The sequence below is a fragment of the Equus caballus genome, chromosome 1 (assembly GCF_041296265.1).
Source record: "Equus caballus isolate H_3958 breed thoroughbred chromosome 1, TB-T2T, whole genome shotgun sequence".
Lineage (NCBI taxonomy): Eukaryota > Metazoa > Chordata > Mammalia > Perissodactyla > Equidae > Equus > Equus caballus.
This window is the reverse complement of record NC_091684.1, coordinates 182179985-182207890: the sequence shown is the minus strand read 5'-3', so window position 1 is coordinate 182207890 and position 27906 is coordinate 182179985. Positions and strand designations below refer to the sequence as shown.

The following is a 27906-nucleotide window of genomic DNA, read 5'->3' as shown; positions in this document are numbered from 1 at the left end:
TTTGAACTATTGAGATTTAGGTTTTTGAAATTACTAAATGAAGAAATGTAGTTTTCGACAGTAAATACACTTACTGAAATTGGAAAGCTAGAAGAAATATATGTTCACATGCTTGTGATCCAACAAATGTGTTATATCTTAAAGGATTCTTCAGCTAAAAATGGCCAGGTTATTTGTATTAACTTTTTTTTTTAAAGATTGGCACCTGAGCTAACATCTGTTGCCAATCTTCTTGTTTGTTTTTTTTCCCTCCTTCTCTCCAAAGGCCCCCAGTCCATAGTTGTATATTCTGGTTATAAATGCCTCTGGTTGTGCTATGTGGGACGCCCTCTCAGCATGGCCTGATGAGCAGTGCCATGTCCACGCCCACGATTGGAACTGAGGAAACCCTGAGCTGCCTAAGTGGAGCACATGAACTCAACCACTTGGCCACAGGGTCGGCCGCTTTATTAACTTTTTAAGCACCAGATCCACTACTTACCGTTGTATCTGCAGGGATGTGTACGTCTAAGATCTAAGAATGATTTTCTTTGAATGTTGTGTTAGTATGAAAAGAAACCACACCAGGATTTGCTATTTCCATCACATCTCTGCATTTAGGTGAAAGAAATGTCTCTAGGCCTGATTTAGCCAAATGGCTCTTTTAGGGGCTGGCCGGGTGGCGCAGCAGTTAAGTTTGCACATACTGCTTCTCGGAGGCCCGGGGTTCACTGGTTCAGATCCCGGGTGCGGACATGGCACTCCTTGGCAAGCCATGCTGTGGTGGGTGTCCCACATAGAAAGTAGAGGAAGATGGGTACGGATGTTAGCTCAGGGCCAGTCTTCCTCAGCAAAAGGAGGAGGATTGGTGGCAGATGTTAGCTCAGGGCTAATCTTCCTCAAAAAAAAAAAAGTCATGAGTGTGAAAATCTCTCAAAGCTGGTAATCACAGTTCAGCTGAGATGACACAGCCTGTGAGAACAGACAGTCACATTGCAGTTCACTTTGCAGGAGTCAAGTGTATGGGACATCTACTAGGGTCTCCACGTATACTAGGTTCTGGAGTATTTTCTCCTGTGCTACCCACATAGCATTTTTTAATTCTCTCAAGGTACTGAAATCTGTGCCAAGATGTTATTCAAAGTGCTATTTTGGTGTGACCCAAAAATTAATTTTGTTCACTCCCTAGTTACTTCTGGTGTACCAGTTTCAGTTACCTGAATGTGCTACTGATTAAGTGCCTCCAACTAGGACAGTGTTTCCCAACTCATAGTCTCAGAAAGACCTCCAGAGCTCTCTGATTGAGACGAGGCTTCCCCGGCCCGCACTCCCTAATGCCAGGGTGGACCTGTACACACATAGCATCCACTGTTCTAGCAGGTCAGAAGCCTTCCCTCGGCCTCTGGAGTCCAAAACAACTTGGGTTTGCTTTTGGAGTCCATTATTGATTGGTTGCCTTTATAGATGCAAACTTTGAAATATGTAAGTAGACTTTTAGAAACAGATGAAGTAAAGAATTTAAACAAAATCCCTCCTTCCACACACGAGAGAGGAAAAAACCACACTACTGAAGGAATGATCACTGTCTAGAATGTCCATTTATGTTCTCTTTTGGAGGACAGAGTGTTGTAGATGAAAGAACTCTTGGAATTCCATAGGATGGCACAATAGCTTAATGTACCAAGACTGTAATTGGGTTTCCTCCTTTGCACCTGCCCTCCGCCCCAGACATGCACATAAACACGCTTTCACTTAAGACAGTTCTGTCTGTTCTCCTGTTGACAAAGCAGCAAAAGCGTAGAGAAGGGTTTGGGAGGATCAGGGCATTGGTCGTCTATAGTGACTTGGCAGTTTTCTTTCCTTCAAGACATTCCAGTAGGAGGAGTGGAAGGAATAAGAGTTAGGGTGTGGGGAGAAGGATTCATTTCATGCCTACCTAAACAGGTATTCTCTTGCATTCAGTAAATTTCACTTACAAATTAATACAAACCCTTTACAATATGGCATAAAGGATAGTTGTAAGGCTCTCTGTTACCGTTTAACCATTCATTATTCAGTAGTAACATTCTCTGTAGAGTTAATTTCATGACGGCATTGTAATTGCCAAGTGCCCAGAAAATGGATATCAGGCTTTTAGAAACTGGCAAATAAAATTTAATTCTGTAGTTTTCATTAGGTACACAATACAGTAAAGTGTTGACTTTTTAAGGAAAAAGATGACATTCAGAAAACAAAATTACTCCAAGTGCTATGTGTATTTAAGTCAATTTTAAAATTTTATTGGCTGATGGAGAGCTACCACACTTTCTTCCCACCTCATGCTGCTATTCCTAAATCTAATTTGCAAAAGGAAGCAGAGACCAAAAAAGGTTCCCTTGGTACTCAACAAAATTTAAACAAATGGGAAAAAGAAAGCTTATGGTTAGAAAATAAAACTCTCTCAGAGAAAATTTTTCTTTGTACATCATATTTTAAAATACAGTTTTGTTTTCCATTGAGGAACTGTGGGAAACACCTATTTAAAATGTCTTGCAGTGTGTGGTCTTGCGGATTCTTTGGGCTGCAGATGTTGAGCAGTGTTCCGTGGTGTTCTCATTTCTTATACGCTGATGTTGTCTGGCAGAGCCTTCCATTATTCAGCTTTCTGACATCTTGTCAAGAATTAGTAGAGGGGCAAGAATTCTTGCCCGATTCGTTTCCACAATGCAGCCATTTAACACCATCTCATCCAAAATGATATGTACTTTATCCAAATTAAACATTATCTAGGATCATATTAAGGAAATTAGTTTTACAGTTAGAAAAATGTTAATATTCAGTAAGTAATAACTGAGCCTGGAATTTCTCCAGTGTAAATTAGTCTGAGCATGAAGGTGGTAGTTTTTTTTAATAGAATTCCTGAAATTAAATTTTAAAATTGGTGTCCATATTAGGAATTACTACCCTTACGTACACATACACACCTAGATTCACCTTGGGTAAGCTAACTGGACCATTGGCATAGAAATGGAACAGCTACATCTTTGAGCCAGAGAGAAATCTAAGAACTGGAGAATAAGGCAAGTGACATTTGGCAAGAGCACACCTGACCTCAGGAACAATGCTGTCTTCCCAGACAACGACGACGACAACGACGACAGCGATAACCGCAATTTATGAATACTGATTTAGTTCCTGGCATTGTGTTGAGCATTTTACATATTTTAGTCTTCTCTATAAGATGTGCATGTTACATACTATCCTCATTTTACAGAGGAGCAAACAGGGTCAAAGCCATTGCCCTAGGTCACATGGCTAGTAATTGCCAGAGCTGGAATTGAAGGCCAAAGTTTGGGATTGGCTGCTTCCAGACTTTTCAGGAGGGGCCTGAGGCTACTGAGTACCCCCCCCCGCCCCCCCCCCCCCCCCCCCCGCCCTCAAACCTCCAGCCAAAAACAAATGCCTTTACAACCTCGCATGCTGAGGGATCTTCTATGTCAGATAGGCTGAAGGAAAAATAACCATGAGGATGGCACTGCTCGTCAGACCACGCTGAGGCAGCGTCCCACATGCCACAACTGGAAGGACCCACAACGAAGAATATACAACTATGTACCGGGGGGCTTTGGGGAGAAAAAGGAAAAAAAATCTTTAAAAAAAAATAAATAAATAACCATGAGGAGAAATGAAGAAGGCAAGGCAGTGCTGACTCAGTTCCCAAGTAGATAAAAATTCTGAATTTCAACAGAGTACCTCTTATAAATGGACAGTTGTAAAAATACTCATTTGAGAATTCTGGAGCCACTTTAGCTTACTGATGTTCTTTTGTTCTTTTTTAATCTTTATTTTATTGAGGTCACGTTGTTAATGACATTGTGTAAATTTCAGGTGTACATCATATTTCGGCTTCTGTACAGTGTGACTTGTGTTCACCACCAAAAGTCTAGTTTCCAGCTGTCACCATGCATGCGTGCCCCTTTACCCCTTTTGCCCTCCCCCCAAACTTACTGCTCTTCTTATTGGAAAGTTAGTATATGACATGGAGGAAGAGGAAAATATTGGTAGACTATGTTGCTAATGAGAAAGAGCCAAAGTCTTCCCCTAGGAGCCCCTTCATTTGAGTACCTAACTTTTCTTTCGTGAAAGGAAAAGAGGAAGTGGAATAAGATGGTGATAATGGTTGAATGCTTCTGAATTCTACACTTTCATATCTTGAGTTCCCATCTCTATTTAAAGAGCATGATCCTGGTCTGTTAAAAAAAAACAGGTGACAGATTGTTTTAAATAGATAAACTTCGTTCAACAAATGAGTGGTTAAATGCAGCAGGGGAGTCCATAATTAAATAGTGAATCTTTGTAAAGTGAATCATTACCACCTGATTTTTGTTTAATAATTCCAGATCTTCAAGTCTATATTGTATTTCTTTAGTGAAGTACATCTATACAGAATAAAACAACCCTGTGAATGACTTTTCAGTTTCTATTAGGCTCTGTGTTAATATCTCATTAAGCTCTGTGCAAATAGTCCTCCAGCAGAATAAACTGTTTTTTAGGAGCCCATGGGAACTGTCCTTAAGTGACCCAGAAAAAAACCTTTACTCTGATATACCTATTAATAATGTCTTCCAATTATATAGATGATTGCTTTGTCCATGGCCAAATTCGGACTGGAATATTAGGCCCTTGACTCAATCCTGTTCACCAGATCCAGAAGCCAGAACTGAGAAGCCAAGACAATGGAAATGACAGCCAGGTAGAGAGAAAGGCAAGTTGGGGAGCTGGCCTGGTGGCACAGTGGTTAAGTTTGCGCACACCCCTTCAGCGGTGTCAGGTTCACAGGTTCGGATTCCAAGTGCAGACCTACACACCGCTCATCACAGCGGCGTCCTACATATAAAATAGAGGAAGACTGGCAGAGACGTTAGCTCAGGGACAATCTTCCTCAAGCAAAAAGAGGAAGATGGACAACAGATGTTAGCTCAGGACCAATCTTCCTCACCAAAAAAAAAGGCAAGGGGGGCGCACAGGTGGCGACATGAAAACTGGCCTGTAGAATCCCCCTGTTATATTTACTAAGGGCAATAAAAGCCTTGGTGCCTTTGAAAATGTCATCTCATCCAAGATGTTTTTCCTTGGGATAGAAGGAGATCTAATTTTAATCTATTCTGTTTGAATTGGTTCAGGGGTCAAGCTGCTCCGAAGACTGCTCCATCTTTGGCAAGTAGATGATAATCAATTCAAATGTCCCCTTCAACTGGCCAATTGTTTTGAAATTCAGATTAGAATTTAATGCTGAATCATGTCAACCACTGACATCCTCACATTGCAAGGACAAGCTCCTTTAGCAAATCTGAATTTCCCAACATCCTGGAAACATGAGTTGCTCAGTGAGGTCATTCTGTACTGTGGGCATGTGACTGCCTGTCCATCTGAGTATCTGGCTCAAACGCCTAATAATCATGCAGCTTTTTGGCACTAAATAGGGAAACCACAGACCAAATCCAATGTGGGGCAAAAGCCTGTAAGCTGATTTCCCCCAGAATCACGTGATTCCTTTAAAATAAGAATCCAGCTGTTGTTCACATCTTGATTTGGTTTATGAGTAATGGCATTTGGGCTGTATGCCAGGTGAGCAGGACCAAACAACACCCTATATGCCAAGCCACATGGCAGTAAACATGGGCAAACACAGTTCAACCTCGACTTCTGGAAGAGGAGGAAGCAAGAAAAGCCCAGGCTGTTGGTCTGATAGTGTGCTGAGCTGAAAATATTTCAAGAAGGTCCTACCTTTGGGCCTATACTGAACTGACTTAAACATCCTCAAGGCAACTTGTTTCTCCTCACAGGCACCCTAAGGTTGGAGCTGGGACGAGCTAGAAATAGCCTCCCTAAGAGCAGATTCATAAAGCCCCACTTTCTCCCAACCCTGAAACCTAAGAGCCTTTCTGAATGTCTTGTAATGTGGATTGGAGTTGAACATCTTACAGCCCTGCTAATATTCATGCCACTGAAATCAATTTTTTAGTTAAAGTGATCAAAATGTTTCTGCTTCCTACGTTGGAATTTTGATCTCTACATCACAAAACACTTTTTCAACCTGGTATTTTAACATGACTGTGGTGGCCTGGTTATCCTTTACTGTGAGAAAACTGAGCGGCACAGTAATGCAAATGGACCTCAAACGCAATTGCGAGGCAGAACCCAGCCTAGAAATGAAGATTTCTAAATCAATTTTGGTCTCAGATCTCTATCTTCTTACTGATTTCTTTCTTTTTTTCTTTTTTAAGATCCTAGCTAAGCAGACTAAGTAGGGTGGGAAAAACTTGCTCTCATTAATTTATACTTTAATTCAATTTCCCGTGAGATCAGATAAGCTGCCAGGGGCCACTGTGCTCAGATTTCCCACAGAAAATGGAATACTATCGTCTCGAAGTCCTGGCTATGCTCTCCTCGTAACACAGTCCTCTGTGCATTTTCAGGCTTAGCGTTGTCTCTTGTTAATTAGGCCACTGAAAAGGAGTGTATCTTTTTGTCTAAGTAGGTTTTCCTTGAAGACCCATTCATATTCTGAGAGCAACGAGACATCCAGGTGTAATTTTTTTTTAAGTTTGTGTAGGCTTATGTAAAATTACACAAATACGAAAGTCAGCAATGGGTCGAATGAGCTTGTCCTTTCTCCTCTTTTTTGTCCTAACCCGGTTGTTTCTCATAAGTCACCATTCTGGAGAAAAACAGAACCCAGAAGCATGGAACAAAAGGCATAGCAGTGGGTGGAGATGGCACCTAAAGGACGCAGAGAACACATTTAAAGAAAATGGAGAGCTGGCGAAGGCTAGTGGGAGCCGGAAAAGCCTGGAAAGTAGAACTGTTTCATCTGGAACATTCACATCCCTTTCCCAGGTGGATGACTGACTCCCTTGGGGACCGTTCCTAATTCTCAGACTCGTCGCCCATAACAGCGTTACCTGGGACTCTCCGGATGGAGAGAGCCCAACCCCTCATCCCTCAGTGCCTGCCCTTCCCAAAGACGACTAGCTGCACACATCCCCTCAGGCCCACAGGCCAGCTCTCACTCCTTGCAGCCCTGCTTTCAATCTGCATATTTTCAAAAGGAAAAAAAGATGTTTAGAAATCTCAACGTGAACTCCACTTGTGGAGCTCACGCTCTTATCAAGACATTCAGATACTCTCTTCAAGATGTTTCATCATTTCTGACTCCTCCAACCAAAGAGGAGTGTTCTCTAAACACCTTCCCTGATTGGGGAAAAAGCTTTGACAACACCAAGACACTTTATAAACGTCTTGTTAGAGAATAAATTGCCACAATCTACTCCAGATGATTGGGTCACTTTTTAAAAAATGTGTCAAGTTGAATCTTCTATCTAACTTATGGCCCTAGAGTTTCAGGGCCCTGGAAACACTGAAAGCAGTGCCAGCTCTGCCCCAAAGTCGCTCTGTGGACGGGGACACATCACAGAACCTCTCTGGGCCTCGGCCTCTTCATCCAAAAAGTGAGGTTTTTAACTTGGTGGTTGTGTAGGTTTCTTCCAGCTCCAAAGTACTCAGATCCTATGACTCTAAAAGTAACCTTCAGGGGAGGGGAGCTGCTTTGCTCCTTCCTGATATTATCGAGCCATTCCTGATGCAGTCACTTGCTCTATCGTACCTCCAAAGAAATCCTTTTGTAATGACTTTATTATAACTTTCTGAGAGAACATCGAGAGAGTCTCAGGTCACTTAGAAGCTGCCACTTCAGTGTTGGATGGTTCCCTGGAGAATTTCTTTATTTTTGCCAGTATTTCCGTAGCCCCTACTTGAACAAGTACTTTTGTGATTTCTCATTAAGTCCAGCCGAAATGATCTCCTACCGGGAGAAGCCTTCTGGTTTCTGGCCCTCTGAAGGGGTTTGGGGTTTAGGAAGGTGATGAAGGAACAAGAGGCAGATGTCCCCCAGTGGGCCCTGGGTCCTGATCAGGGCCCGACTGCCAGTCTTGCTGGTGCTGAGGACTGCTGCCGGGGTGCCTGCATCCCTCCAGGGAGCACCATGGCAGATGACTACCTGAGCCCCAGAGAGTGCCAGCAGGATCGAGGCCCTTCCTACCCGCTGCCCTCCACTGCCATAAAGAAGGCATGATTCAGGGTCCTTCCACATCACCCACATGAGCTTTAAGGTTCTACAATTAACTGTTTGGACCTTTTGACTTTAGGGACTTATTAAAGAAAAACATGATTGTTTTCTAAAGATTTGTTTTTAAAAGATATTTTTGAATCAAGAAAATATTCTGGAGTATAAGCCTACCCTATACTCGTGGGGGAGGGGCACGAGAATATAAACAGGGACACAGCCTGCTCCCCACTTCTCTTCCCAAGCATGCATGTGGGATACCCCAGTTACCATCCCAGCATCTCAACCATTCCTGCCCCCAGTCCTGGGGTGGGTGAGGGTGGACGAGAGGCCCTAGCAGCAAGCTCTGGGATGACTCGGCACCTAGTAAATTCTGGGGACCCAGGTAGCTAAGGGTGGTCACGAAGCGGATGGGGACCTTGCAGGCTCTGGGTCAGCATCCTCACCCCTGGAGAGGGGTGCTGCAAAGGAGAGCTGGAGGGGGGTCCTCGAAAGCATAGGGTCCAGGAAAGCACCTGGTGGTCCAGGGCTAAAGGTACTGCTGCATTCCATTCCAGCCGAAGAAAACCAGGCACCAAACACCAAAAAGGCTGTTGAAGTTTTCTGTACCTTCACACACACGGCAGGTGTGCGCTGAACTGAGGAGGAGTCGGACATCTCCCACACGGCACTGTTCACTGGTGCCGACCCTTGAATACTTAGCAGAAAGGGGTGGAGACAGCTCCTTTGAATTATGAATGGTCTGGAGAATTCAGCAAACCTGGGCTCCAGAGCCGAGCACATTTTGGGAAGCTCATCACTTGGTTCCTAAAAATCATCTTTATTCACAGAATTTAAAGTCCTAAATAAGTCTACCAAAGTGTGTGATAGGGCAGACTTTCCCTATAGAGGCAGGGCCTCAGGAATCCTCCGGCAACACTTCAGCCCAGCGGGTGGTGTGGAATGTGAAGAGCGTACAGGAGCTTCTTCACGGCACGCGAATGATTTAGGTCACTGAGTGCTTGGTCCCAAGGGTGCAGTCGGCCCCGCCTGACACCACTGCAGCAGAGCTTCCACTTAGAAGGGTTTGCAACAAGCCAGAATTCCTGTCCTGATTTCTTGTGCTTAGGTCGTTTCTTTTTAAAATCCCATCTGTCTTGCTCTGTGATTGTTAGTCTTACTAGAAGGAGAACAAGTTCATACTAAAGGGAAATGTAAATGGTGCATTTTATTTCTCAGAGTCTAACTGCAGGCTCTGGGAAACTGCCCCATTCTTAAAAGGCTCCAGAGTGCCAAAGCCTCTGGAGAATAAGCCTACACGAAAAGGGCTGCTTGGGAATTCCATGTGGTTCTGACTTCCATCCCCTGTCGCTGCACCAGAACGCAGCTGTATATCACATCTCTTCCAGAACTGAGCTGTAAATCAGGTCTCTTCCACGTGGGCTGACAAGGAGGGCTTTCTTAAGCCTGAGCAACACAAAGAAGACGATGTGCTCTGAGCGTTGGGAGAACCAGCTCCAGGTTCCAATTCTATCAGTTGCTTGTTTTCAACTCTTCAAGGCCTAAGAAAGCTTTCCTGGCAGAGCAGACATGAACAAGGTTAGCTGCTCCAGCAGGCTGCTGGTTACATGCTCCCAGACTGGGGCTGCAGAGCGTCTGTGGCCCCACACAGGGGAAGCAGGAAACCTCTGAAAGGCTCCCTTGTCTTACTGGTGGTATGTAGCTGGTGCGTGGAGGCCATCCCTTGACACGAGATGGGTAAAAGGAACTATGTACGAGGCAGAGGAGAGGCCTGGGCTTTTCATTTGATATTTTTCAGATGGCTGAGGGAGGAAACCCTTTAAGAATGGCCCCACGTCCTGCCTCCACCTTTAGACCACCGGAGGCCCACGTGGAATTACACCCAGAGCGAAGAGAGACACTGCCAGGTCCCAAGAGATTTAGTTCCCCTCTCTAAATGATGAAAAGTCCCTAATCTGCCTGATGGAGATGCCTAAGTAACTCCTCAGGACAGTAAATAAGTAAGCTGGTCAGAGAGGAAGGGAAGGCAAAAATGAAACCAAGTAAAATGAGGATAAAAGATACAAATTGTGTGCCCTGCAGTGGAAATTAACTTCAAACAAGAATGCTGGAGCCCATTACACGGACCTATGCTAAACACCAAAGGAATACAAAGACAAAGAAACACATCTCTACTTCTAATAAACATCTAGTCAATATGTAAGACACTCTGAATACAACTAGTCCAACTCCAATACATATCCTGTTATATCTGATTCCCTTTAACTCTGAATATCTCGACTCATCAGACTCTTCCTCTTCCGGGTGTACGGTAACAGCTCAGTTCCCTAGAGTCATGACGACACCAAATATTAAGGCTGGGAGAGTGTTGAAGCTCTTCTTGTCTAATTCTATCACTCTGAGATGAGGGGGTTGTGCGTCTTGTCCAAGACACACAGCTGGTGGCAGCCGAAGGCGGAACTGGGGTTTCTGGCCTCCCAGTGAAGTGTCTATTGGCCTTTGCTGTCTTCCTGACAATTTTTTGAATCAAAAGGCATTTTGCTTATGCCCCTGTACGAGGAGGAAGAGATGTATTTTGAATTGCTTTAAAGGGCTTAGCTAAAATGGAATGTTAAATGCTGAATAAAAATCCACCCTAATATGCAGCCTAGTCTTGGGTCTCTTAGGTCAAAGGGATCATAGATTTAGGTCACTCACCACTAGAGGACACTCAGATTTTCACAGTTAGTTTAAAGAGGCGTCCACACGCAGCCTGCAAACCAAGTTGGTCCACATGATGACATCTTCTTAGAGTCAGGTAAAAGGTAAATGGCCATTTCCCGGAATATACTGGCTCAGGCACATGTGTCTAATATATCCATATATTAGGGTATATGTACATAAACATGTATTATAATTAATCTATATTTGTCATATATTACATCTATTTTATGTATATTATATATTTGTTATAATTAATGTTACTATTTTAGATTCAAGCTTGATGTTTTCTCTAAGGGCGCTTTTATTTATTGCTTTCAAGTGGTAAGCTGATTTTTGCAGTAAAAATTAACTTGGAAGTCAGCTTGCCTCCAGAGCACTCACACAGACTCCAGTGGGCTCCCGCCAAAATCCACAGGCCTGCAGCATTCTGGGCAAGTCATGCTGTTGTTGGGGCCCTGGGATACTCTGATTTAAACAGGAGAAGGAAGAGAAGAAAAGGAGAGCTTTCTCTGCTATAAAAGGAAATGAATACAAGCCAGGCAATTTCTTTAACGCTCCAGTTTATCATCCCCACAGGCCTTATTCTGATCACGTGGGGAGTTTCTGGAGATTTACACCTGGAGCCATGAAAATCCATTCTCTCTAGGAGGACCAAGTGCTTTCTGGCTGTGTTGTTTAAATTATGAAAAGGTCTATTCCATATGCTTAAAAGAAGCTAAATTAATATATAAGCTATTATTAACTACTACCTAGCATTGCCCTGTCTGAAAAATATCAGAATCTTCATAAGAATTGTCCTTGTGAAGAGGCCGGCGGGGCTGTTCCGCAGAGCACCTGCGCCTCTGGCTGTCTCGTCAGAGTTGTTGCTGATGAGCATTCAGATTCCGTTCTGTTGAACGGTTTTCCTGCCCCGTGGCACTTACCTGATCAGGACTAGCCTGTGCTTTGCCAAGTACTGTGGAAAACTTGGCTCACAGAGGTGAAAAAGGATACATCTAATTCACTCTGGAAAAGAGAAAAGAGTGCAAGGATGAGAAAGAGACACCAGCACACAGGGCGCCTAGTGGCTTGCCCGCGGGCTGCTTGGGCCGCAGGCCTGGCAGCGGGTGAGAGGGGCTGCTCAGTATGAAGGAGCCTGAGAGCGGGAAGGCCCTGAGTTCGGGATTGCGATTTAAAAACATAATCGGCTGCAGTTTAGAGGAATTTTAGAGGCCAGAACAATTTATCTTAGAAGCTAGAGGGAATAAAGGAACTCAACCATTACAGATGATAGGTAATTTGATATGTGGAGACCCTTTGAATAATGTGCTTACCCTTTGAATGCATCAATTTTATTTCTACAAGTTTATTCTAAGGAAATAATTAGATGATGACACAACAATGTGTGATAGGATGTGCAGGGTAATGTTGTTTATAGCAGCAAATTATTGAAAACAAGCTAAGTGTCTATCAAGTGGGGACTAGTTAAATAAATTATAGCAGATCCACAAATGATGATGTAGGGGCCGGCTCCATGGCCTAGTGGTTAAGTTCAGTGTGCTCTGCTTCAGCACCCTGGGTTCGGTTGCCAGGTGCAGACCTATACCACTCATGGGCAGCCATGCTGTGGCGGCAACCCACATACAAAATAGAGGAAGACTGGCACAGATGGTAGCTCAGGGCCAATCTTCCTCACCCCAAAAAAAAAAAAAAAAGAAAAAAAAGATGATGCAGATATACAAGTACTGACCATTGTTAAATAAGAAAGCAAGCTATAAAATGGCATATACAGTATTATCCCATGTATACATGTACACATAAAGAGAAATGTAGATATAGACAGATGTGTAAAGCCTAGCGGAAATGTACCTAACAGTATGTATCAATAAGAGATGGGCTTACTGATACTCTTCTCCCCTTTCTTTTTGCTTATATGTATTTTTAATTTTTTTCAATGAACATAGATATTTATGTCATGAAGAAGTCCCAGAAGGACAAAGTAAACAGAGTTCAATGACACTTGAGAGGACCTGAGGTTTGTCAAGGGTAGCACCCACAGCCCTGGTCCCACTTCCTCAACAGTGAGGCCCCCTCTCTTGTGGAGCTGCCTGTGCTGAAGCTCACTGGGCTGGCTTTTTGTCTTGAAACGTGATGCCAAGATGCTTCTTTCAGCCCAGACAGCATGAGGCTGATCTCCAAATTTAAGATTTTAAAACTCTAAGATGAAAAATAGCCCCAGAAAGAATGTTTAAAACTCACAAACCTAAAAATAAATCTCAGATGACAAGGCGTTCTCCACCAGCGGGACAAAGTCTATTTTCTTTCCCATAGTACTCTTTTCCCTCCTCTTTCTCTGCTTTTTGCTACTGCCATCTGACACCAGGCCATCCCTGAGTACTGTCCAAGTCCTGTGTAATCACTTGGTTTAAATTAAATTCTAATCTTTACTTCTGTGGTTATGTGGTCACTGACGCTCTCCCTAGAATGACAGCTAGAATTCAGCAACCTGCTATTTATTCTCAGTTACCGAATATAATAATAACAATTTTAGAAACTTTAGCAATGATAGTGCTTATACCCACTCTTTATTCTTCCAGGTTTAAAACATTGCTATTTTGGGAAATTCTATTCTTCTTGATAGGTGTTGCCTTAAAGTGGCTAATCACGGCCAGCTCTGAATCCCAGACCCTGACTTGCAACCAGCCTGTCTGAAGAGAGTGTCATCAGGAGAGAAACAAGAGACAGAGCTATGCTGTCCACTATGGCGACCACCAGCCTCCTGTGGTGATTTGAAGTTAAATTAGTTAAAGCGAAATAAAATTAAAATTTCAGCTCCTCATTTACACTAATCACATTTCAAGTGTTCAAGAGCCACATGTGGCCAGTGGCTCCCGTATTGGCCGGCACAGGTACAGCACATTTCTATCACTGCAGAAAGTTCCACTGGACAGTGCTGGTCTGTGGTGCTCTCCCCAAGCAATCAATACAAAGACAGATTTCAAAGCCAGCATCAATGCCCCCGTCACCGCAAGGCCAGTCTCTGGAAGAGCTGCCCTCTTGCCCTCGTTCGGCTTCGGACGGTCCAATCCCTTCTAGCTAGATGCACTACCATGTCACAGGCCACAGGGCAGCTTCCCAGCTCCAACTCCTGAATCAGGAAACGGCTGACAGCAGGCCTCCTGCAGAAAGGCAGCACTCCTGGAACGTCAGCACGCAGCACCTCACCTGGAAGGCTTGTTCAAACAGATGGCTGGGCCTCCACCCAGAGTTTCTGATTCAGTGCTCCGGAGCGGGCCCAGAATTTGTATTTCTAACGAGTTCCCAGGTGGTGCTGATGCTGCTGGTCCAGGAGCCACACTTGGAGCACCGCTGCACGACGGCAACGAAGACAGGCCGGCCGATCGTTCCGTGAAGGAGTGTGCCAAACTGGACTTCTGGCATTACGACTTAGGCTGAAGATGGAGCTTCTTGACACGAGTTTCGCCCTCAGCAGGCTTCAGGTCACTCAACATTACTAAAGAGGCAGCAGATGCCACTCACTGCCTCAGGAGGAAGCAGCTGGGAAAGAGTTCCTTCCTAATCCTTTTATTTAAAAGCAAAATGAAACAAACAAAGCAACTTTGACAAATCAGCTTGTGCCACTACTACTTCTCAAGAAGGCTCTGGAAGGCCTGAGGTAGCAAAGGAAAACATCTTCACTGATTCTTTCTTAAAAGACTGTTGGATTTCAAACTAACTACAAAGCTAACCTCATCGAGACAGTGTGGTACTGGCAGAAGGAGAAACACATAGATCATTAGAAGAGAACTGAAAGTCCAGACAGAGACCCTTACGTTTATGGTCAATTGATTTTTGACAGGGGTGCCGAGACAACTCAATGCGGGGAAAGAACAGTCTTTTCAACAAATGGTTTGGGGACAAGTTGCTAGCCACGTGCAAAATAGTAAAAGTTACACCCCTACTTCACATGATGTACTAAAATTACTCAAAATGGATCACAGACCTAAATGTAGGAGCTAAAATGATAAAACTCTAAGAAGAAAACATAAGAGTAAATCTTCACGACCATAGGTTAGGCAAAGCCTTTTTAGACATGACACCAAGGACACAAGGAACAAAAGAAAAACCAAATTAACTGAACTTCATCAAAATTAAAAACTATTGTGCTCCAAAGCACATCATCAAGAAAGTGCAAAGAAAATGACTGAATAGGAGAAAATACTTTCAAATCATATTCAATAAGAGATTTGTATTCAGAATATATAAAGAACTCATAACTCAACAATAGAAAGACAAGTAATGCAACTGAAAAATGGTCAAAGGATTTGAACAGACATTTCTCCAAAGAAGATATACAGATGGCCAAAAACATGAAAAGATGCTCAACTTTGTTATCCACCAGTGAAACATAAATAAAACCCACAATTGACTGGCCCGTATACCACTTCATACCCACTAGGATGGCTACAATCCAAAAGGTAGATAATGAGTTTTGGTGAGGACATGGAGAAACTGGAGGCTCATACACTGCTGATGGGAATTTAAATCAAGCAGTCACTTTGGAAAAGAGTTTGGCAGCTCATCCAAATGTTAAACATGGAGTTACCACATCACCTAGCAATTTCGCTCCTAGGTAGACACCCAAGAGAAGCGAAACCATGATTCCACACAAAAACGTGTATGTGAATGTTCACAGCAGCGTTATTCATAATAGCCAAAAAGTATAAATGACCCAAATGTCCATCAACTGATGAATGGAAACAAAATGTGGTACATCCATAAAGTAGAATATTATTTGGCTATAAAAAAGGAATGAAGTTCTGACACATGCTACACCATGGATGGATCTTGAAAACATTATGCTAAGTGAAAAGAGCCAGTCAGAAAAGACCACCATGGTATAATTCTCTTTAGATACAATGTCTGGAACAGGCAAACTTACAGAGACAGAAAGTAGATCAGCGGTTACCGAGGGCCCAGAGCAGGTTGAGGGGGATAACTGGGAGGGAAGTGCTCATGGGCACGGTGTTTCTTTTTAGGGTGATGAAATATTCTAAAACTGATTGTGGTGATGGTTGCATAACTCATTGTAAATACTAAAAACCACACACTTTAAATGAGTGAATTGTATGGTATGTAAATTATATTTCAATAGAGCTGTTTTTTTTAAAAAAAGGACTGTTGGAAAGGAACTCATGTATTTCTTAGGGGAGTTGGTTCCGACCCTCAAAGCAAGGGTTTGGAGGGAAATGGTTCTTAAACTAAAAAGGGTCCTGGTATCTTAGGAGGGGAAGCAGCAGAAAGAAGAAAAGAGAGAGCAAGTTAGACAGCAAAATCTTTTAATGGAGAGACGTAAGAGTTTCTTAGTCTTGTAGAACTGGTTCTTTATAAAGATCTAAGGCACACAAAGGTTTGTAACACTTTGGATGAGCCAGAAGGAAAGGTAAAGAAACTTTGGCAACATTTGAATTTTAACTTTTACATATTAAAGCTCTATATTAACAGATGTTCTTGATATAGACCCATTTCTGGGTAATTGGGCTGAGGTCGAAAACCATTTTTTACTCATTAGACTTACCACTCGGCTGAAGTACTCGTCTAAAACTTCCACAAAGTTATGGATGAATTCATAAATTGCCATCTCATTCTGAAACGAAAAAAGAAGATGCCATTGGTTTTCGCAGGGCCCCTGTGTAAATCAGACATGCAGCTGCCCAGGCAGCAACCAGGTTTTATAGCACGTGGCTTGGAAAACAGATAATGTGAGCCAAGTAGCTTCCCAGTGACAAATATTCAGAATTGTTCTATGACTCACTTGTTTAAAAGAAGTTATCAATAGGGGAAATGTAGAAAACCTTAAGCTCTAAGATATTTTTAAAAGTCCATGATGAATCTAGCTAGACTGAAATCAGATTAAGTCCAGCTCTACTCCCTGACTTCATCATCCACTGGCTGAAGCCATTTTCCAGGTCCCTCATGCCACCACTTTTCCACCTGGCTTCTGAGACGTCAGCCTACGTTTAATGCCCCAACTGACTGTCCTCGACTCGTCTAAGCCGCCCCACTGTGCCACACACAACAAGGACAGGACGCTGGCACAGCTTGGAGTTGAGGAAGGCATTCTGTGGCTTTGCGCTTCCCCACAAGCTGCTCATCTAACCCAAGAAAAATCCTAGGTATTTCTCCTCCACACAGCTTCCCCCAGCCTCGTTAGAAACCAAGATCCTTCAAAAGAGTCGAGATAGTTCTTAGGGAGGCAGGCAGGGAAGGAAGTGTCATTGTAAGGAGGGATAAAAATCAGACTGTCATTCCTAGTTTTCTGGCATTTTCCACAGGCCCTTCTATGATCTTACCTCAGTGTCGTTAACTCCAACCACTATGAAGAGAGCCGCATACTGCCGATATATCAGCTTAAAATCCTTATATTCGATGAAAGAGCACTAGACAAAACACAGTTAGATATTAATTCCTGTGCTTGACAGGGATTTCTTCAAAACAGCATGCATGGTTTTGAGGCTCTGACTTGAATATGTCAATACATTCCCAGAAATATACGACATTAAAATGTCACACAGCCTTTGTGGGCCTTCTCCTCACACTACTCAGGGGACTGCTTGGCAGCATCTCTAATGGGACGTGGAGGAGCGGTCTTGGACAAAAGTCTGAGTGTTCACATGGGTGCCCACCTGTGCTCCTTCCCTTCCTTTGTTTGGCTCTGAGTGGAACTCAGCAGGCAAAGCTGCTGAATAATCACCACTTTTTTTGATTCTTTTTTTTTTGAAGAAGAAGAAGATAAGCTCTGAGCTAACATCTGTCACCAATCCCCCTCTTTTTGCTGAGGAAGACTGGCCCTGAGCTAACATCTGCCACCAATCCTCCTCTTTTTGCTGAAGAAGACTGGCCTGAGCTCACATCTGTGCCTATCTGCCTCTACTTTATATGTGGGATGCCTACCACAGCATGGCTTGACAAGTGGTGTGTATGTCCACACCCAGGATCCAAGCTGGCAAACCCCAGGCTGCCAAAGCGGAACACGCAAACTTAACCACTGCGCAACTGGGCCAGCCCCAATAATCAGCATTTTAACCTGCCTCCAACATGAAAGTAAGCCAACATGATAAAGAAGATTTTCTTCTTTTCATCTCCCTTAAGCTCTTTTGGAAGTAATTAGAGATTCAGTTTTGTACTATTTAAAACTCATTGAAGAGGGCGGGCCTGGTGGCACAGCAGTTAAGTGCACATGCTCTGCTTTGGCGGCCCAGAGTTCGCCGGTTCGGATCCCAGGTGTGGACATGGCACTGCTTGGCAAGGCATGCTGTGGTAGATGTCCCACATACAAAGTAGAGGAAGATGGGCACAGATGTTAGCTCAGGGCCAGTCTTCCTCAGCAAAAAAGAGGAGGATTGGTGGCAGACATTAGCTCAGGGCTAATCTTTCTCAAAAAAAAAAAGTCATTGAAGAGCCAAATTCATGTAGCATCCACACATGCAAAAAAATCTTGACTTCTTTTTCCTAGACCCATGAAAAGAATCAATGTAGACTCTTTTATAAATTATTTAAAGATGGCTTTTGTGTGGCCCATGCTAGACAAAATCTCCCATTGTAAACATTGCTTCCTATGAATTAATAACCGGCTTTCCACTGACTATGGACAGAACAACTCCCTGCCCGTTGATCTCTCTCCTGAAGCCACTGTACAAGGGTAATGGGGAGGCTCTGGGGGGGATAGCAGTTGGACTGAAGGCACGGTGCCTCCCTTCGGACCTCGGGGGTGCTTGACCAAACGTGACTGCGCGTGAACTGTTCGTCCTGGGGCACGTCGCCCTCGGCTGCCCAGATGCACCCGGGAACGAAGCTGCAAGTTTTGATTATGGGATTTCTTCCATGGGAAAGCCATCTGACACTCTAGAAAGTGGAGGGATTTGGGCTTTCATTTAAAATTAGGATAAAGGTAATAAGGAGAGGCCCATTCTGCAGCTTCTGGCCCACTGGAGAGCCAGTGTGATTTCTGCTCAGTCAGATCTTTCAAGGAAACACACCTAATTGAAAGAACTGAGGGACGTTTTTCAAAGCCTCTCAGGAGTTTCTGACATGAAGGAAAAAAGGAAGGTATCATAGCCCCTTTGTGGATGAAATAAAAACTCAGCTGAGATCATGCTACTCTGGTGCCTGATTATGCCCAAAGCCCAGTGGGTTCTCTTTAAAAATCGAAACTAATTTAGAATGCTTCAAAGATATCTAACGGTATATTCATTCCACAGCATGTATTTCAAAGAGTGACCCCCTCCGTGAAAACAGTGCTTGAAATGGTGGAGCGCCCGCCTTCGGCAGAAAGGGTTAAACAGGAACGCTTCTGGAGTTTGTTTACCCTACTTAAAGTACGTGGCTATTAACACAGCCCCTTAATAGCTTCTGTTTCCTTTTGACAACTACATGAAGCAGTGTGTGCCAAGGCAGGCCCAAGTGGTAATGCAAAGAGGACTCGGAGACGTTGCGACTGGAAAATCAATTTAGACGCCAAGGGAAACACAGCTCCAACGTGTAACTTCTGAGCACTGATATAGCTTAATATTTTAAGACTTAGCTGTGGTTCCCACAGGCAGCCTTTTTACATCTGCAGTGAAATGGAGGACTGGCAAAATTAATGGGTGATTTAAACAAGTTTTCTGATTTTGCTTCAGTTTTTGTTTTTTAAGAAGATTAGCCCTGAGCTAACATCTGCTGCCAATCCTCCTCTTTTGTTTTTTGCTGAGGAAGACTGGCCCTGAGCTAACATCTGTGCCCATCTTCCTCTACTTTATATGTGCGACGTCTACCACAGCATGGCTTGCCAAGAGGTGTCATGTCCACACCTGGGATCCAAAATGGAGAACCCCGGGCCGCCAAAGTGGTATATGTGCACTTAACCGCTGTGCCACCGGACTGGCCCCGATTTTGCCTCAGTTTTTTAGTGATTTCCAATGGATTCAAAGTTTAAGACCGGATTAAGTAATTCTCTAATTAAAGTTCTTCGTAAAAATAGACTCAGTTTTAAAAATTCCCATTCCCATTTATTTTAATGATTTAATTTAACCTCAATTTTGGCAGAACGGATAGATGTGTTGCTTCATAGGAATTTTTAACTTCCATTTCACCCATCTACATAATAAAATAAGACAAGTTTAAATCAAGTTCGTTTTGTTTTTAAATCACTAGTTCCAGTATTACATGGGTGGTAAATTTACAAAAATGATAAGCAGAAAAAAACTGCACTCCACATGAGAATCATATTATTATCCTCCGGCACAAAATGGGCCTCGGGTGTTCACCTCTATATAGGTCATCTGACCTTCATCTTGTGGCTTAAAGAAAGCCACCTGCTCCAGGCGCTCCTGAGAGTTCCAAGGGGTGAATTCATACGAACGGAAAAAGAAGATATGTCTATTAGCAGGAGCAAGTTTGAGCTGCCGTTTCCACAGTGCATTGAGACGGATAAGCTGACCTGAATATGAACCGAAGACATCTCCTGGTTTTTATTTTCCTTAAGGGGATGTAAAAAGAGCGTGCTTCAGTCTTCATTGCACTTCATTTGTTCTTCTCCCTAAGAGCTGTTGAAAGAATGCAGTTCAAAGAAAACGACGGCCCTAGGGATTCAGTAAGAACAGATCTGCCACTGCTGAGCTGAAGGCAGAGATAACAGAGAGAGTCGGAAACTTACTTGTTCACTGGATCGAGACAGACAGCTCTTTATGACTTCTGTTTCCAGAAGCGTACGCTTATTAATCTCCACATGTTCATAGTACTTAGAAAGTCGGGTCTGCCCTTGCTTATTCACCATAAGGAAAAATTTTATCATTTTTTTTTTTCCTGGCCAGTATTTTTCCAAATAGAGTTCAAAAGTTATGGCAAGGGATGGCTGCAACTGGGACCTGAAGGATGGAAGCAAAAGGCAAAATCAAATTCTCAAAGAGTCATATTAAATGTGTTCTACAGATAAACCAGAAATAAACAAAATATCTTCTGATAACATTGGTCTCCGCTCCTATGAACTAAATGAGGTTCTAATAAATAACTAAACATAAATTTTCATTTGTTATCTTCCAAAACATTTTTGAGTATCCACAGTACTTCTACTCATATTTGTTCAATTGAGTCATCAATCTTTTTTCTTTTTTTGAGGAAGACTGGCCCTGAGCTAACATCCGTGCCCATCTTCCTCTACTTTATCTGTGGGATGCCTACCACATGCCTTGCCAAGCAGTGCCATGTCCGCACCCAGGATCCAAAGCGGCGAACCCTGGGCCACCGAAGCGGAACGTATGAACTTAACCCCTGCACCACCGGGCCAGCCCCTGAGTCATCAGTCTTGTTGGGTGCCAACTATGTGTCAAGCCCCAGGAGGAAAATATGGAGATGAAGAAGTAATGATTTCTGATCTTCACACCCGACAAAGGTACTAGATAGTAAGCAAGTAACAGTAGTACACGGTGATGAGTTATAACTGGGACGGGTTTATGTCTGTGATGCAGAGGAGGAGGGACGAGGAACACAGCAGGAGAGTGGGGGACGGCTTCCTGGAGAAGGGGCTCTTAAGCAAGATCTTTTTTTTTTTTTTAAGATTTTATTTTTTTCCTTTTTCTCCCCAAAGCCCCCCAGTACATAGTTTTATATTCTTAGTTGTGGATCCTTCTAGTTGTGGCATGTGGGACGCCGCCTCAGCGTGGTTTGATGAGCAGTACCATGTCCGCGCCCAGGATTCGAACTGATGAAACACTGGGCCGCTTGCAGCGGAGTGCGCGAACTTAATCACTCGGCCACGGGGCCAGCCCCTTAAGCAAGATCTTGAAGAGCGATCCAGAGGGAAGGACTCTGAGGCGGAGAAAACAGGGGTAGGAAAGCTCTGAACGTTCATTCATTGCCGTTGCAGTTCAAGGGGCAGGAAGCATGGTCGCAGGAAACGGAGCCGCTCGCATCAGATCAAATTGGCTTTGGAAGTCATGCTAAGGAACATGAACTTTATTTTCTGGACAGCGGAGACAAGATCTAGAGTGAAGAGTTTCTTTCTTTGGTGTTGGAAGCAGTAGTAGTAACACCAACCATGGTCGAAGTCTTCTAACAAGGCCCTGTAACAAGTCCTATAAGGTCCTGTACCAAGCAACTTACACAGACTATTTAACTCTTTCAATTCTCTGAGGCAGGTACTGCTGTTGTTCCCATTTTAAGGCAAGCAAGTTGAACCTTAGGGATGTTAAGACATCGAAAGTCCTTGGATTACTTTGTGTCAGAGGTGAAATGCAGCTCAGAGGCCAAGCACATGCACGGATCCATGACATCCCCTGACTCATCCTCATAATTCAGGGGTTCATGATTCTGGTTTTATTTCTAACTCAGTTGTATTGAATCTCATGTTTGTTTCTCTTACACTTAATATAGATTTTTGAAATAATCAACGCAAAACAGCACAATATATTCCAATGGCTAGTCCTTTCATCACGAGTATCAGAGCTGCCTCATTAGTTCATCTGACAATACCATATTCATATTTTGTAATATCTGTGAAAATCAGTGCAAAAGACCAAGGTTAACAATTGTTCTTGGGCCTGGCCCAGTGGCGTAGTGGTTAAGTTTGCGTGCTTTGGTGGCCCGGGGTTCACAGTTTCAGATCCTGGGCACCGACCTACATACCTCTTGTCAGGCCATGCAGTGGCATCATCCCACATACAAAATAGAGGAAGATCGGCACAGATGTTAGCTCAGGGCCAATCTTCCTCACCAAAACAAAAAGGAAAAAAACAGTTCTGAAATGAACTTTTAAAATTTGGAATAATTTTACAGAAAAATAGTAACAGATTATAGGATAATACTTGGACTAAGTTTTATACTATACATATATTTTTTAAAGATTTTATTTTTTCCTTTTTCTCCCCAAAGCCCCCCAGTACATAGTTGTATATTCTTCATTGTGGGTCCTTCTAGTTGTGGCATGCGGGACGCTGCCTCAGCATGGCTTGATGAGCAGTGCCATGTGCGCGCCCAGGATTTGAACCAACGAAACACCGGGCCACCTGCAGCAGAGCGCGCGAACTTAACCACTTGGCCATGGGGCCAGCCCCTATACTATATTTTTTGCCCTCTCGGCTCATCTCTTATTTCCTAAACTCCATCAGACAGGTGGTTATCGCACAGCAATTTCAAACATTAAGAACTGGAAAGAGTCAGGCTCAGTCTGGCAAGGCCTGGAGCCGCTGCATTCCTTCAGTGTGCAGAAAAAGATGTGAGCTAGACCAGCTCAGCCCGGGATATGACAGCTGCGCCACGGCAGAGGCCTGCGGTCACTCGCTCCCTTTTCCAGGAAGGTAGGCTCACTACTGTAGGTGGGATTGCAACACACTGTGTGTTGTTTAATGACTTGGTATTAAGTGCTGCTTTTATTCTCCTTAGAAATTCCTGCCAGTAAATTACAGCAGGTGACTAGTAAATTAAAGTTACCATCCTTTCTTTTATTCCCTTTCAGCAAAGTTATTTTAAAACCATCTTTATGAAAGCTAGAAATTACAATCCTATACCCTGAATTCCACTGCCAGGTTAAAAAACATATGCATTGTCTCAAAGGTACCCACGGCCAAACCTTTGCCTTTAAATGCCCTGGTTGCCTTAAGTGGTAAAATGAGATGTAAAATGACTCCACTGAGATGTTACACCAAAGGATCGAGTTGGTCCCCACCTCAGAAGCACAGCATTCCTTCGCACTGACTTCAAGAGCAAGGATGACAAAGACGTGCTGAACTGATACTCTTAGGACGTAAGTCTTGAAAATAGCAACTGAAGGCATCTAAACACTTGAATACATCATCTTTTTTTTGCACATTCATAAACAACCACACAATTTATAACTGTAGGATTACATAGTGGTAGTAAAGTGGACAAGCAAAACTGTAAATTATCTCTATTATAAAATATACAATGCCAAAATACACAAAGCAGAGACTCAGAGACAAGCACGTGTTTGAGAAATGAAGATGAATGCTCTCAGCACCTGTCCTTGGTACCAATCATCAGGGAGGAGGGTGAGCAATAATTAGCAAACTGAGGTAGCGCCGTGAGAAGGAACATGCTTAGACAAGCACTGGGAGCGGTCAGGGAGCAGGTACGAACTTCCTCTTTATAAACTCTTTGCATTAACAACATGCAAGGCTAGGGAAAATGTTTTGATTGCCAGGAAGTAAGGAGATTCCACACCCAAGAGCTTGTGTGAACGTGCGTGGAAAGTCAAGGGAGAATAAAGAAAGGGAACTTCACTGGGGAAAGCATTACACAGCGCTAGGATGCCTCACGGTCGAGACCAGAGAGGTTGGTAGATTCACAGAATACAAACAGATCAGTGTCTCAGGTGATATGAACTTAATGCCTAGAGAAAAGAGAGATTGGAAGGACTGAAGCATATACGTACTGAATTGGGCACAGTGTTCCTATTTCTAATGGCGTATTTCTAGGAGAACAGGAAAAGTCTTCAGAGATCGCCACATCCAAAGATGACAAATAGATTGCAACTTGGGTGTCAACTGTGACTAACTTTACTAGTGGCTTTCAGCACTGTGTTGGGAAGGATTCTGGAGTTGTTTTCAGGTTTGGAACAAAAGGACACCATGACTGATTAGTAATTAGTCAGTCATGGGTTAGGAAGCAGGGTGTGGCAACATATGCACCTTGCGTCTGTCATCCCTCATGTACGCTCCCTTCATCTTGCAGATGGGAAGACTGATAATCTGAGGGCTAGAGTGAAGCCCTGAATTCTGGTCTCCTGACTCATAATATAATGCTGTTTTTATCACATTGCCTCTTTGCCTCACTCAGTGTGCTATTGTCATTAAACGTTCATTTAAGCTTAAGAAGCATCAACTTTAGGCAGCTTTAGGAATCATCAAGTCAATATTCTCTTTTCTAAAGCTGCTGCACAATTAATTTGGAAAATACCGAACAATTCATTGCATGAAACAGTAGAGTATGAAGTTTCTAGAATTGAAAGCAGAAATAAAAATGAAAGCCAGTGATGGCTAACATCCTTTCTAGCTCTAAATGCTTTCTATGTACCCTAGAATCATAACATTGTAATACACACACACACTCTCTCTAAGGTAATATCAGAAAAAAACATTTTTGCCCCATAAAAGTGATTGAAATAAAATTCCCCAAGTTAGAAAGCAAATTTCCACCAAGAAAACGTATAGTACTCATACAGTATAATAGTCAAAAGCGTGAACGGAGCTTGACTGTTTGGCTGTACTATTTACTAACTTTATGATCCTGGGAAAGTTACTTAACCTTTCTGCACTCAGTCTGAGGGAGAATGGGAGTAATAATAGTATTACCTGCTGGTTGTGAGGAACAGAGGAGCGAGCACGTCTAACATTCTCAGAACGTCCCTGGCGTTGGCACGTGGTGAGGGCTCTGTTAAATGTTGCCCAAGGTCATCATGACAATACGTCACCTTTTCCTCAGCGGAGCCTTTCCTGCCTATCCCAACGCCCCCATTCTCACCACAAAAAGCTGGTTATCCTTTCTTTAAACCCATCACTTTACCTTACAAAATCTGTCACCCTATATAATCACTATTTGATCACATGCAGAGCTCCCCTACAAGACCAATGATTTTATTTTTTTATTGTGATGGTAAGAGAGATATTTTACACTGTGACCCAGGAAATAAGCACATATATATCTGAAACAAAAGTTCATAAAACAATGCCTACCCAAACTATGTGTATTGCACTCTAGTATTTTCTTTGACACTTCATTTTGTAAAAAATGCAGTTTGTGAGGGGTTTGGGTTACACAGATGTAGGGATTTTTTAAAAACTCAGCAAATGTACTTTAACGACTTATGAATTTATTATACGTAAATTTTACCTAAAAAGAAACTAATAGTTTAGTTAATGATATACATGTTGAAGTATTTCGGGGAAGTGTACTGATATCTAGAATTTACTTTGAAACACACTGAAAAGCTAAGATAAATTAATGGATGGATAGACAGACCGATAGATGGTTAGAGATATGATAAAGTAAGTATAGCAAAATATTAATGGTAGCATCTAGGTGGTGAGCATACGGGAATCATTGTGAAATTCTTTCAAGTTTAAGGTATATTTGAAAATCATCATAATAAAATGTTGAGGAAAAATGCTGGTTGTGGCCCACTGATATTTTTAAATTCATAGATTTTATTTATTAGAAGAGTTTTAGATTTACAGAAAAAATGGCAAAGACAACACAGAGAGTTCTCATATACTCTACACCCACTTTCCCCTATTATTAACATCTTAGTATTGTAAATTTGTTGCAATTAATGAACCAATACTGATATGCCATTACTAACTGAAGTCTATACTTTATTCAGATTTCCTTACCTTTTACTTAACGTCCTTTTTCTGTCCCTGGATTGCCCCTAGGATACCACGTTATATTTAATCTTTCTATCTCCTTAGAACTCTGCCAGCTGTGACAGTTCCTCATGCTTTCCTTGTTTTTGATGACCTTGACAGTTTTGAAGAGTGCTTGTCAGGTACTTTATAAAATGTATCTTTATTGGGATTTGTCTGATGCTTTTCTCATGATTAGACCGGGGTTATGGATTTTTGGAGGAAGACCACAGAAGTGAAGTGCCATTTTCATCACATCATATAGGGGCACCTACTATTGGCATGACCTATCACTGTGGGTACTGACCTTGGTCACCTGGCTGAGGTAGTTTTTGTCAGGTTTCTCTAATGTAAAGTTATCCCCCTACTTTCCAAAATAAACTCTTTGGAAGAAAGTCATCATGTGCAGCCCACATGTAAGGGATGGGGAGTCATATTCCATCTCCCTGAGGGAGGAGTATTTACAGAAATTACTTGGAATTCTGCTGCACAGGAGATTTGTCTATTCTACCCCATTATCTATCTGTCTATCTATCTATCTATCTATCTATCTATCTATCTATTTATTTGTATCAGTATGGACTCATAGATATTTTATTCTATACTTTGGGTTATAATCCAATACGACCCACTGATTTTTAACTTCAGAACCCACTAAAGGACTATGACCCAAAGTTTGAAAAATGCTATGCTAGAACATGAACTTGTGGGTAGGGTCTGTATCTTACTTTAGATCTTTGCACAGTGCCTAGTATATAGTGAGCATCCAATAAGTAAATGCTTGTTGAATGAATGAAATAATGAATGAAAGCTTTTTTTCTAGTGATAATTTTTCCTTTAAAAAATCACATAAGGGGGCCGGCCCTGTGGCCAAGTGGTTAAGTCCACGTGCTCCATTTTGATGGCCCTGGGGTTTCACAAGTTTGGATCCTGGGCACGGACATGGCACCGCTCATCAGGCCATGCTGAGGCAGCGTCCCACATAGCAGAAGCAGAAGGACCTACAACTAGAATAGACAACTATGTACGGGGGGCTTTGGGGAGAAGAAGAAGAAAAAAAAAAAGAAGAAGAAGATTGGCAACAGATGTTAGCTCAGGTGCCAATCTTTAAAAAAAAAAAATCACAAGTATTCAAACAAAGTAGACATATAAAGCATCCTGGTACCCCAACTCCTGCCCCTAATCCTGTTCATCTCTCCAAACATATAACCAATGTTTTTAAGTTTAGCATATATCCTTCTAGACTTTTTCTATACATTTACATGAAATATGCATGCATGTGTAGCAACTTTATTTTTTAAACATAAATGTGATTGATGAACTCTAAAATGTCAAGAGGCTAGCCTAGGGTCTATTCTCTTCCGGTACCTTTAAATGAACCTGGTCCACTCACAAAGCCCTGGCTGGGTCCTATAAGGGGGCACTGAAGAGATGTTCTGGAATTCATCAGAAGGACCTCTGCTGAACAAGCCCAGCTCAGCGCTCCTGGGTCTTCGTGCCCTTGATCCAGTGCCTTGGCTCCTACTCCTCTGGCCTCAGTTCTTAATGACCTGCTTTGGATTTCTGCAATCTTCCAGGACCTGACCTCTGGTATTTGCCCTCTGGCTGTAACCCCGGGGGCCTCTGGCACCCAGCCCTTGCACTGTCAACAGGGAGTAAATCTACCTTAGAGAGTGGTGGCAAAGATTAGATGAGGTAAATGGCATGGTTGTTGTAACACATTTAGCACAATGACTTCTTTCA

At 42.8% G+C, this 27906-nt stretch overlaps 1 protein-coding gene across 4 annotated transcripts in view; it reads right to left on the bottom strand.

Annotated features, from left to right (window-relative positions):
* Positions 1-2236: 2236 nt before the first annotated feature.
* Positions 2237-27906, bottom strand: part of AP4S1 (adaptor related protein complex 4 subunit sigma 1) — a 47327-nt gene continuing 21657 nt past the window's right edge. For 2 of the 4 annotated variants that reach the window (XM_005603417.4, XM_014734145.3), the window contains exons 2-6: positions 20463-20673; positions 17119-17205; positions 16344-16412; positions 11780-11791; positions 2237-2744 (exon numbers count right to left, since the gene is read on the bottom strand). In XM_005603417.4, the coding sequence (XP_005603474.3) occupies positions 2616-2744; positions 11780-11791; positions 16344-16412; positions 17119-17205; positions 20463-20673 (508 nt within the window). In that variant the 3' untranslated portion in view covers positions 2237-2615. Of the gene's footprint in view, positions 2745-6220; positions 9530-11709; positions 11792-16343; positions 16413-17118; positions 17206-20462; positions 20674-27906 lie in introns of those variants that run through there. The other 2 variants (XM_070241616.1, XM_070241619.1) reach the window with 2 other exon arrangements.